This window comes from Neolamprologus multifasciatus, chromosome 1 (assembly GCF_963576455.1).
Source record: "Neolamprologus multifasciatus chromosome 1, fNeoMul1.2, whole genome shotgun sequence".
In the NCBI taxonomy this organism is placed as follows: Eukaryota; Metazoa; Chordata; class Actinopteri; order Cichliformes; family Cichlidae; genus Neolamprologus; species Neolamprologus multifasciatus.
The window spans coordinates 11,649,658-11,662,421 of record NC_140439.1 but is presented as its reverse complement, the minus strand read 5'-3'; the positions used below and the strand labels follow the sequence as shown (position 1 = coordinate 11,662,421).

The 12,764-nt window shown below is 42.4% G+C and overlaps 1 protein-coding gene across 3 annotated transcripts in view; it reads left to right on the top strand.

Moving 5' to 3' along the window:
• The window catches only part of LOC146525360 (E3 SUMO-protein ligase PIAS1-like), a 60,018-nt gene that overhangs the window by 20,241 nt on the left and 27,013 nt on the right, over nt 1-12,764 (top strand). For all 3 annotated transcript variants that reach the window (XM_085155418.1, XM_085155429.1, XM_085155410.1), the window contains exon 2: nt 9,034-9,529. In XM_085155418.1, the coding sequence (XP_085011544.1) occupies nt 9,034-9,529 (496 nt within the window). The remainder of the gene's footprint in view (nt 1-9,033; nt 9,530-12,764) is intronic.

Genomic DNA, 12,764 nt, shown 5'->3' with positions numbered 1-12,764 from the left:
GATTTAGTGCTCATTAAATGTTAAAAGTATTGGTATCGGCAGTACTGGCCCTGTATTTATTGGTATCAATTCGGCACCAAATTTTGCAGTACTGTACGGCACTGTCTGTAAGATTCACAAAATTAGAGTTTCACCTGAAGAAAACACACAGACACACAGATTTTTGGATGTTACTCTTTGTTAGTGATGGGTCGTTCGCGAACGAAATGGCTCTTAGAGCCGGCTCTTTGAAGTGAACGATGCGAGCCAGGAGCCGTGAGGTTTTTTTTTTTGTTTGTTTTTTTTTCTCTCACCCTCTCTCTCGCCCTTTTTTCCGCTAAACTCCGCATGCGCGGCCTGTACTTTGCGCTGGGCAGAGGGGGGAGGGGCGTTAGTTACACTGGCAGTAGCACAGGAACAGAGCCAAAGAGAAAGAGAGCGAGGGACAACAATGTCACATTAAAAAGGTATAGTAATCATCCACTATTTTCAGTTGCAGATGATAAAGGATTCAGAAATCATGCAGGCCCATATGACAGAGAATGTGCATCTTCTTTTTGTTTTAATATTTTAATTTATATTTAATTGTGTTGTGGTTTGCAGTGTTTTGTGTTGTTTCACGTTAAATTTGTTTAAAAGGAAAAAGCTGAAAATTTAAATAGTTAAAAGTTTAAAATGTAGATTGTTGTTTTTTGTATTCTATGATTTATTTATTACATTTTATGTGGAGTGAATAAATAAAGTATATTTATGGTGGACCTTAGAGACAAAGCACGTACAAACTCCAAAACACGTACAAACTCCTAAGCATGTACAAACTCCAAAACGCGTAAAAACTCCAAAACACGTAAAAACTCAGAAGCACGTACAAACTCCAAAACACGTAAAAACTCAGAAGCACGTACAAACTCCAAAACATGTAAAAACTCAGAAGCACGTACAAACTCCAAAACACGTAAAAACTCAGAAGCACGTACAAACTCCAAAACATGTAAAAACTCAGAAGCACGTACAAAAGACAACAGAAGTGCTCCAGGTTTCTAGGGCGCAGTGTTGAGCTTTTGTTACCTAGTGGCTACACAAGCCAGGAAGTATCAACAACCGGATTTGGTGTGTGGTAGTAACAGGTAAATGAACTTTTTTTTTAAATTATTTGAATAAATATGAGTGCTTGTCTATAAATACACAAACAATACACACATGTTTTCAATTGTGTAATTTAAGTGATCTGGGTAGCTCTGTTTTGGAAGTTCAGTAAACGCTAGAAATGTGTTTTGGAGTTTGTACGTGCTTTTTGGAGTTTGTATATGCTTTAGAGTTCGTACGTGCTTTGTCTCTAGGGGCCATATATAAACACATATAAATAAAACCACTTTTTTTACATTAGTAATTCCTTTTCTGCATAATTTTATATTATTGTTAATGATTAAATAATTAAAGCAACAAAACAACCTGAAGAGCCGGCTCGGAGCCGAAAGAGCCGGCTCTTTTTAGTGAGCCGAGCCGAAAGAGCCGGATCTCTAAAAAGAGCCGGAAATCCCATCACTACTCTTTGTGCTCTTTGAGCTGTTCTCCTTCTGCTTGAAACTCTGCTTGGTTTAGCTTTGCTTGTGTGAGAAAAACACAAGGCTCCTTCAGGTTAGAGCCATAAGCTGATGCAGTAGATTTCGTTTTTTTTTTCTTTTTAAATTTAGTAGATTTGCAGGTAAAAAAAAAAAAAAAAAAAAGTCTTATAAATCACTTGCAAATGCCGATCATCTGTTGTTGACCCAAAGAGATGGAGCCCGATGGAGGCCACCTGTCCTGGAAGAAGAGTGATTGACAGAGGGAAGAGAGTGAGGGCTGTGATCTGTTCATCTGTCGCTTCTCCAACACCTCCACAGCCAGTGTTTTCTCTCCTCTGTTTGTCTCTCTCTCTCTTTCCCTCTCACTCTCTTTTGGGAGCTAGAGGAATGCTACACATCCGCAGTGTGGTGGAAGTTTGTGTGTGTGTGTCAGTTTATGTTAGGTGATGTTTGTTCTTGTCCGTATTTGCCTGTCTTTTGTGTGTGTTTGCTTTGAAGTGAGAGAGGGTGGAGGCGGGGCTTAGTGGCGGTAGGGGGCTTAGCATGTGGGTATGAAATAGTGGGCGGCCGGTGTCCTTTTTTTTCACCCCCCACTTGTCGTGCACATGCATATTTCATTGAAGTGGTCGTTTGTGTCGCCAGCAGGAGAGCCGCTGGATCGAACCAATAAACTGAGGGTCTCCCGATATCTGTCTGTCTCAGGATACTGAAAGAAATGATACTGGATTCAAATCCAAATGGTTGTTCTGGGATTTTTTTGTGTGTTTTTTTTTTTTTTTTTAAAAGACATCTAGATTTTGAAAAATCCATCAAGAGACAGCTGCTGGCTGTGTGCTGCACCTGTGATTGAGCTTTCTGCTGTAGTAGCCGTCTGTCTTTGACTGATGTGTTTTTATAACTGCAGTGCACTTCAGACCAGAGGCATCAGAATTACATTCACATATGGTCGTCTGCCTTCTGTTTTCTGCCTTGACTCTGTGCAGCAACAAAGGACAGATCTATATTCTGACTGGTAAAATTTGTTTGCACGCCTTATTTACACGGTGGGGTCTCACCTTTTATTTTGGGGAACAAAAAGAAAGTCCCTGTAACATAAATCATCCGATTTAGGATGCAGACCTGCTGTGTGGTTAGCATTAGGCAAGCAGTGGTTAGAGTTAAGGGAAGAAAGAAACGAATGTAAATCAGTGCTCGCGAAACACAAATGAATGCGGATGTGCATGGTTATGCATATGTGGCAGCTGTACACAAGATGCAGTGTTTGGTCTGTAAACAGCAGCCTGTGCTCTGTCACTTTGGAGCCCAGGTTGTGTAAAATGGTTTCCTTTTCCTGCAGGCACTAAACAACCCCCATAAACTGGGTCATCGCAAAACACTAACTTTTAACAACCTTGTGACAGTCAACTTCTAGAAAATTCGCTTGTAACAAAATTGATAATCAGTTTGTTGTTTCAGTAAATTCCTAATCAGGATTGGCTCAAAGTTCTAATTCAGTAGTTTTAAATCTAAATATTTGGTAACTACGTGAAATGCACTAACCAACCACTTCATTAAGTACACCTTCCTTGTACCAGAATCAACAAGGTGCTGGAAACAGAGATTTTGCTGCATATTTAGATGACAGCATCACACAGTTGCTGCAGATTTGCCAGCTACACATCCCTCATGTGCATCTCCCGTTCCACCACATCCCACATGTGCTCCATTGGATTGAGAATTTGTGACTGTGGAGGCCACTGTCATGTTCAAGAAACCAGTTTGAGATGATTTGAACTTTGTGACATGGTGTGTTGTCCTGCTGGAAGCAGCCATCAGAAGATGCATACACTGTGGTCATGAAGTGATGGTTATGTTCAGGAACAATACTCAGGTAGGCTATGGTCTTTAAAAAAATGCTCAGTTGTAGGGCTGGGCGATATGGCCTAAAATCCATATCGCGGTATAATTTGAAGCACGTGCGGTAACGATATATATAGTGATATATTCTTTTCTTCTGTATAACGTATTTTCCACACTATAAGGGACACTTAAAATCCTTTAATTTTCTCAAAAATCATGTGTTCCTTATGTATGAATTCTGGTTGTGCTTGCTGACCTCGAACCGATTTGGGCGTGCAGATATCTGTTAAAAAATGTTTTAGTACAACTTTGGTAAGCCGCACTGCTTGATGGATTGTCAGAGCATTACGGCTGCCATAGTGAGGAGCTTTGCGGAGTAATCTGGATCCAAAACTCCGTCCATTTCAGGTCCCAAAGTCAAACGAACACTGAGAGTTAAAAACGGTCTAAATTATTTAATCTTTAATAAAATCATCAGCGTTGCTGCTTTACCAGGTGTAACAATTGAGTTTAACATCCAGGCATCCATGAAAACAGAATTTATTAAATTTAACGGAGTTACAAGTTAACAGGAAGTTAGCTCGCTAGTTTCCACCTAAACATGACATACCATGTTCTGACTGAGAGATTTCTGAAACAATTCAAACGTACAGCTCTGCTACCACTTCCGACATGAAGACAGAAAACTAAACAGCAGTGGCGTTTGCAGGGTTACTGAAGTTGGATTACCTGGTATATACTGTTGTGCTACGTGATTGCTAGCGACACAGCTATGTTAGCATAACATTAGCACAGTGAAGCTGGAGGATGAACACCAACTTTTTTTCCACTCGATAAAAGTTAACGTGAGGGATTCTGGTGGTCAGGGACGAATGCAATCGCATAGCAGGATGCTATAAACGGAGCAAACTTCAGCCTGGAGAACAACTGAGATTATTCATCCACAATACCAGGTTAGTTATTAATATACTGCAATAACATGGGAATAGAGCAGCTGCCAGAGAATTCAACATTAATGAATCAATGTTACGGAAGTGGAGGAAGCACAGTGTTTGGCTTTCCCCATATTTCAAAAGTGCTTCACCTCTTTGCTATGACTGTCGCCCGGCATAATTTGCAGATGATAATGGTTGTAGCAGCTGCAATGCTTTCGACCAGAACAGGCGCCGCTTGATGACGTCATCAACATGCGCTATCGCGATAGAGCGGTATGGTCAAAATCTCTATCGTTGGCCAAATCTATATCGTTTCTATCGTATATCGTTTATATCGCCCACCCCTACTCAGTTGGTACTGGTAGGCCCAAACCCCACCAGCAGCCTGAACCATTAACGCAAGGCAGGATGGCGTTTATGCCAAAATCTGACCCCACCATGAGTCTTGGACTCGTCAGACTAGGCAAGATTTTCTGTTGTACAATTTTAATAAGCCCATGTGAATTTTAGCCTCAGTTTCCTGTTCTGAGTTGCACCCAGTGTGGTCTTCTGCTGCTGTAGCCCATCTGCTTCAGCATTTATTGTGCATGCGGAGATGCTCTTCTGCATAACCTTTGATTCTAAGGAGTGGTTGTTTGAGTCACTGTTGCCTTCCTGTCAGTTTTAAGCAGTTTGGTCATTCTCCTCTTACATCAGCGAGGCATTTCCACACAGAGAACTTCCACTTACAGGATATTTTGTCTTTTTCACACTCTGTAAACCCAAGAGATGGCTGCGTGGGAAAATCCCAGTAAATAAGGAGTTTCTGGAAAACTCAGACCTGTACATCTGATACCTTGTTCAAAGTCACTTAAATCACCTTTCTTCGCCCATTCTGATGCCCAGTTTGAAATTCAGCAAGGGGTCTTGCCCGTGCCTAAATGCATGAGTTGCTTCCATGTGACTCGCTGATTAGACATTGAGATTAAAGAGCAGTTGAGCAGGTATACCTAATAAAGTGGCTGGATATGTGTTTGTTTAAATTACAAACAACATTAAAAGACATACTGGTGCATTTTTTTAATATACTAACTGACATATTACAGGCCAAATACATTATCGAGCAGTATAAATATTGATGTAGTTGTTCATAGATATACGGCATAGTGCTTATTCAAAAGGTTCTGCACACCTGAAGGGGGGAAAAAGGCAAACCATATCTGATTTGTCATTAGTCTCTGCTCCACTTCTAGTTCTTTTGCTATTTTTAGATTTTTAGCTTCCTGGAAGTGCTGCTGCCCAGTTTTGTGGAAATCAAGTTCAATTTTTACTTTCGGAAAGAGGACAAAAGCAAAAAGCAAATCTGGCGAGCAGGGCAGATGGTGAGCAGAGATTGCATTGTTTTGGGCAACAAAACTGTGCCACCACTGAGATCATTTGCAGCAGATTCAATTCACTTTTATTCATATAGTGCCAGATGACAACAGCAGTCACCTCAAGTAGATGCTGTCCCTCAGACATCTATGGACGTTACAGCAGAACTGCAGCCTTGAATTCCTGACACTGAGGGACAAATTAACAAAGGTTAACAAAAGGACCTGAACTGACGTCTACCTTGAGGGCTTGGAGTTAGTGGGTCATAGGTTGAAGTCCAGCTCTCATTAGCTGCTGATCTTCAATGTGGGCAGACAATTTGACATTTTTTATACTAGAAAGGATTTGATTTAGACGAAGATTTTGCACAACACAACCCTTGACTTGTTTTGCCTCTCATTTTATCAGAAAGTGTTTGTTTGGTTTCAAATAGTGTCATCCTGCTGTTTGAAGTAGAAATTAGATTTGCTGCCTTTTGCAGGCTCTGAAACCTTCGTGTGCAATAGTGGAAGAAGATTTACTGTAAACTGTCACACTTCAGGGGTTTCAGTTCCGTTCAAAACTCCCGTTAATATAGCACGTCTGTTTTAATTACGCACTACAGTCCTGTGGTCGAATGAGAGCCAGAGGTTGCTTTCACACCTGGGCCACCCCGTGCTAAAAAACGAAGTGAGATTAACATGTACATAATATTCAAGTGCAATCCGATTTCACTTCTTTCACCTTCAACATTCACACCACGACTTTGGCAGTGTTCTGGTCAAGTCGGGAAGGATTGCTCGGAGGAAGCGAAACAAAAATTTTCTAGGTACGGGGCAGTTCCCCTCCTGATGATTGCGAAATGCGATTAGCAGATTTTATTAATGCCATTTACTTTGTTGTTGAAACATGTCTTCGAATCCTCCTGATGGACTACTGTGGAGGAGATAAATTAGATTGTGTGGGTTAGGTGGAAGGACAGAAAATCTATTTCCGCAGTACAAATTGAGGTTTGTTGTTTGTTTTTCATGTTTAAAACGTCCACTCTGTGGTTAGGTTTTAAAAGTAGCCTAAAGCAATCATGTATGACGTTTTAAATGTCTATTAAATGTGGAACCATGGGGTAAGTTTGCATCGATATATATGCATCAGTATAAAAAGCTAATTTAAATCTTGTATATTGAAGTGTCAAAACCTTTGCAGACACATGCAGATTCTGTACATAAAACTAAAAATGACTGTGTGTGTGCATGTCTGTGGATTACTTTAATCAAAGCCGACAGACTGGGCACCAGCAGATCTGTGCGCTTTGTCATTTAAGGGGTGTGTGTTTGTGCATTTTTAGCTCCTCTGTCATTAAAGGAGATGAAGGGAGGAAGTTTATCCAAGGCACTCTTAGTGTACCCTGTAGGTGTGCGTGTCTTTAAGGATTGTGCTACGATTTGCTATATGGTTTCCTCATGTATAATGGATGCTGCTTAATGAGCTGATGTTTCATTTAAACGTCTTCATCCGCCCACTCCTTATCTTTAGATTAAAGAGCACGCGCTCAGCTCTTTTGCCCCGATCATTGTTTGCTCTTAACAATCTGACAAAGTCTGTGCTTTGTGTCTTCGAGTCTCGTGTGAAGGAGCCGAAGCCTCAAACACACAAAGACTGAAGTGACTGAGGTTCTTCCAACCTCACTGGTTGTCACATCGAGGAAGTTGTTGCTAGTTGCAGATACTTAAGATAGATTTATCTCAGGTTCTGGATGTACTCGTTACACTCGCTGAGAGTTTAAGTTAAAGCCCGTGGATTTATAAGGCAGTGAGAATCTCATTCAGTATTTGTACAGACGGTTTTGCTAGATGACGAACTGCTAGTGCTGCTGGTTCTGAAGGTAAACTGAATGCCACTTTTCCCCCCATGCTTTCCTGCACCTACTCCATCCCACTACCCCCTGGGAGGTACAGCCTCAGTCTCACATTGTGAGCTAGTAAAAGACTCCTTTGTTGGTTAATGCTTATATTTCTCTTTTATTAAAAAAAAAATGGACAGTACAGTGCACTGCTTCCCAGGGTGAGTGTTTTCTGCGGCGCTTGGACAGGTGCTGTTCTCATGCACAGGTTAGAAATGAAGCTGCTCTGACTTATTGTATGCACCTCTGTGCCAGGAGGGAAACTGTATGGTGTGTGTGTGTACGTGTGTGTGTATGTTCTTTCTAAACATCTGTGAGGCAAAGTGTTAGCTGTGCTAAGCTACAGTACATCAGCGTGCAGACTCAGCTCAGTCGTTTTATTTTTATTTTGTTGTTGTTGATGGCAGCCCAGCATCTAATTAGTTAAAAACAGAATATTAATTGAAATCATCCAATCATGCATAGAAATTTGAATCTGTATTTTAAAAAAAAACATGTAAACACGTAGAAATATAAATCAGCCAGAAGTCTTCGTCCACAGCAGCTTCCTCGTCCGCCTCTCTCCGTGGGAAGTCCCGAGCGATCCAAGGCAAAATGAGAGTAACACTGCTCTCATGTTAAAAACGGTCCCGGGCCTCTCATAAATCTGTAGCTCTGTCAGGTGCGTTGCATCGAGCGTGTAATTTACACACTCTGCTCCAAGTGGATACTTGTCTTTCGACCAAACCACCGTTCAACACAAGGAACTTTGCAGTGATGTTTTTTGTTTGTTTTTTTAATCTTTGAAACAAAATAGCTTTTATTTTCTGTTATGCAATAGTATATGCATTGATAAACCTTTCTTGAACCAAAAAGTCGGCCAGACTGTGGCCCTGTTTCTCAGCTGGAAGCGATCCCCCAACTCCAGCACCGGACACAGTAACAACTCTGCTGCTGTGGGAATGCGTCAGTGTTAAATTGGCAGAGGGTTTATTTAGATATCCTCTTCTCTGTGGAGATTGTTTTGTTTTGTTTTTAAGTTAAGTAATCATGAGACAACAAACTGTGATCTAGGCAGTTCAATTTAAGGTTGGGCTTCTCCCTTATTTCCCAAGGGGTCGCCTCAGCGGATAGATCCAGATATTTGATTTGGCAGTTGCCTTTCCCGACAGAATCCATCCATTTATCCTGGCTTGGGTCGAGCACAAGGATTAGACAGGCTTGTAACCCTCTGAGGCTTGGTTTGTGTCTCCTCACAGCCTCAAACCGGGATCTTTTGTATGTAAGGCAACCGTGTTAGCAAGAGTCCAGCCAGTTAAGCTGAATTCAAAGGGTCGATGGAGTGTTTGACGCTAAATGCTGCACAGCAGCTCAGTTTTTGTTACTTTTTGTAAAGCCACAAGCAAAAAATGACAACATGCTTTAACTACTTACTTTAGATATTTGGTATTGAAACTTGAAAGTTGATTGCTCATCGTCTTTCTCACCCCTTCCTCCACCACAGCAAATGGTGATGAGCCTGCGGGTGTCGGAGCTCCAGGTGCTGCTGGGCTACGCCGGGCGCAACAAGCATGGACGCAAGCACGAGCTGCTGACCAAGGCGCTGCATCTGCTGAAAGCCGGCTGCAGCCCCGCCGTGCACATGAAGATCAAAGAGCTCTACCGAAGACGTTTCCCGGCCAAAATGGTCTCTCACTCAGAGCTGGCCTTGCCTGGGCCGCACCACCCGGCCACAGCTGGAGTGGTCGGGGGAGGGGGCGCAGCGCTGCCTGCTGGCCTGACGCAACTGGCTTACGAGGGTCACGCCGGTCACGGTGGAGCCCCATCGCCTGCTGCGCTACTGCCGCTCTCGCTACTCGGTCCTGGGAAACACGAGCTGACCGGGCTGACGCACCACCTGCCCTCCTCAGCGACACTGCATCCGGTGCATCCAGATGTTAAGCTCCAGAGGCTGCCCTTCTACGACATGCTGGACGAACTCATCAAGCCCACGAGTCTAGGTGAGGACATGTGTACGTGTGGTTTTTGTGTAACATGAATCAAATAATACGTATTAATTTTCTATATGTTTTTATTTTTGTATCAGCTGACCTTTTAGAATCTACAGGAGCAGTTTATCTTTCTGGCCCTCCGCTTTACTGTTTTGGCTCAAACACTCAGGCATCTGTTTTCAACAAACAAAGCCCTGTAAATCCACTGTACACAGGCGGCTCAGCTCTAAATAACAGGCAAACCAAACTGGTAACTAGCTGGGGAGATGGTAAAGCATTCAGCAGCCCAGTGAACCAGTTACTACTCTCAGTAGCTGGTAGAGACCACAGAAAGCTTATGGAAGATGAACATAGCCACTATTTACGTCATTAGTTTATGGGGTCATGAGTTCAGCATTTTGGCTGAAATCATCCTTTGTGGGTGGATCCAGCTGACAAATCAAATGTGGTATACAAATAAAGTTGTATTGTAAATCACGGTCAAAGCACGGCCATACAATAGTGAAACTCATACCCCGCTTTATTAAATTTACAAAGTGAGCTTGAATTAAGCTGCTGCTGAATTAAGACTTAAAAACCAGCGACTGACGATGAACTCATCAGGCTCCGGAGTTCATACATGGTGTACAGCATGATTTAGCAGTGTTAATTTCATTGATCAATAGGTTTTAACCATAGGTTTCATCGACAACTTTCTTTTTTGTGACAAAAACAAGATAACAACTAGATAAAACTAAGCACGAGGATGAAAACATACGATGAAATGTATTGTTGCCTTTGTCAACAAAGAAAAACAACGTCTCCTCTGGGGGGAAGTTGTTTGGAAAGGCAGGACCAGTTTAGAAATGATCCAATCACACTTGATGTCAAGGAAAATAAGACACTTTGTAAACCATGTGGAGCAAACAAAGAACACAGGTTTAATGCACTTCCTCACACTTTACCTTTTTAGACCTGGAGGCCACACCCATCTTTGATATACAGTCCATAATCGTGACCACAAGTAAAGCACCTATTTGCTGAGAGGTTTGCCATGGAGTCTTAAATGTTGATGATACTATGTAGTTGAAAACACTGTGACTGGTGACTAACACGAGATAAAAAAAAAGAAAAATAGATGCACACACATTCACTGGCCACCTGACCAGTACAGGGTTGGAGCTCCTTTTGCCTTCAGAACTGCCTCAATGCATAGAATTACTGCCATGTGATCGGCTGGTGGGATATTTGAGTTTACAAGCATTTAAACGGGCATACCTAATGATAAAATATGTGTTGAATGTGTCCGGCTGTATAAATGTCAGTCCAGTTCTCTTTATTATTATTATATTGTCATATAGGCCACTCTGTTGGAATTTGTGTCAGGTGGCTCGAGCGACGCTGCCACATTATGAATTGCGCTTTTATTCATTTTGTACATTTATATTTCTAACTGTGGCAGTAATGTGGATATAAACAATCAATACCAACACCGCAGCGATGTATGCCGGCCGCACTGTGTTTGCTCAGCCGAGCCGTCGCTCTGTTGCACTGCTGTGAAAACCGTCCTGCACACGGCGCGCTTCACACCGTCACATCTCAGGCTTCCTAACAAAACTCAGCTTGTTTGCCATGTGGCGACACGCAGCTCTCGTAAGCGCTGAGGATCCTTAACGTGTAAGAAAGCTTCGAATCAAATCTTTTTGTTCTCAGTTTGCATAGCAGCTAATTCTGTGCACAGAGGAGATCACAGTGGTGGAATAAGTATGCAAGCTTGGAAACGAATCATTCTGAAGGATTATTTACAGATGTAGCGGACAGCAACATCCCTGTTCGGCTTCATCGGGGCTGTGCTGGTGTGGCTTGATCACTTCTTTGTTGACACTGGCTGCGATAACAAACCCGCCAACTGTCAGAATTTGAATCAGATTTGGCTAAATTGTGATGTGTGTCTGTGTGTCTGTGTGACATTATAAGATGGCTCTCTTAGATTAGTAAGTAAAGTACAAGTTCATTAGTCACTTATATAAAATAATATTTATTTCAACTGTGACAGAAAACAAAACAGCTTTTTTTAAGCCCTTCAGGTTCAAATATCCAGAATGTTCTCTTGAAGGTCCAACATTCATAATGCCCAGTGTTATGTGCCCTGTCGTCCCTTTAATTCTCTACATACCCAACTTTTAATCTCGCCTTTATCTCGCTTAGATTTGTCGTTGCATTACATCTACATCCAGCACCCAGTCTGCACTTAGCATAATAAGACTCTTTGGGCTCTGGGATATATTGCAAATATATGGAAATGTCTAGATTTTCCTACATTAGCATTTTAATGGAGTAGAAGACCATCTCGTGATTAATTTGCCTGCAGATGCATGCACAAACAGCGAGCCTGCAGCTCTATCATCCCACTCTCCCTCTTCTTCCCTCTCGCTTCCTCACTCGATCCATTTCCTGCACACACCTCATCCCTCTCCTCCCGCTCTGTGTCCCTCTCCGTCTTCTGTCGCCGCTGCCGTCCTCGGTCAAAATTTGCATGCAGAGTGATGAAATCGCACAGGCCTACACCTGTGCCACACACCCTCCCTCCATTCGACTCCGAATCGTACGTTCACATTGCTCTCGCGCACAGACTGCTTTCGAAAGAACACAAACATCTTTTCCAATAAATAATAAATGCTCAGTCCCTCATTGTTCTGGGGAAAACGGAGAGAGACAAAAGCCTGAGTGATAGGAGGAGAAACCCGGAGGAGGGTGTCGTTAGGTGAAGCTGAAGATTTGAATTTGCCTCCGAAAGTGAAACTAAGCTGCAGCTTTGAGGTGACGACCCTCTTTGTAATAATCGGAGGCAGAAAGGAAAGTAATTGATTCATTTTAATTGCCCTCTCACTGGAGGATCTCTGATTCTTGCTGGGAGAATTTCTTTAATTTTTTTTTCCCCCTCGTGCCTTGAGACAGCCTTTCCCTCCTCACTCACTGATCACACTCTTCCACATAATCTCCCTCCCCTCCGCTTGTGTACTCCTCTCTGATCTGCTGATTTCTGCTCGCTCCCTCTCTCCTTCCTATTGTTGCTGCGTCTCCTCTCGCCTCGCCTCCCGTTCCCTCTCATTTTTTTCCTCCCTTCCCCCACTTGTTTGCTTGCTTCTTCTGCTTTGCCAGATTTTTTTTTTTTTTGGCCATTTATGTGCTCAACCAGGATTCTGACAGTTTTTGGTTTTTTGGTTTTGTTTTTTACAAGAGCACATGTGCAGACAGACTTAAG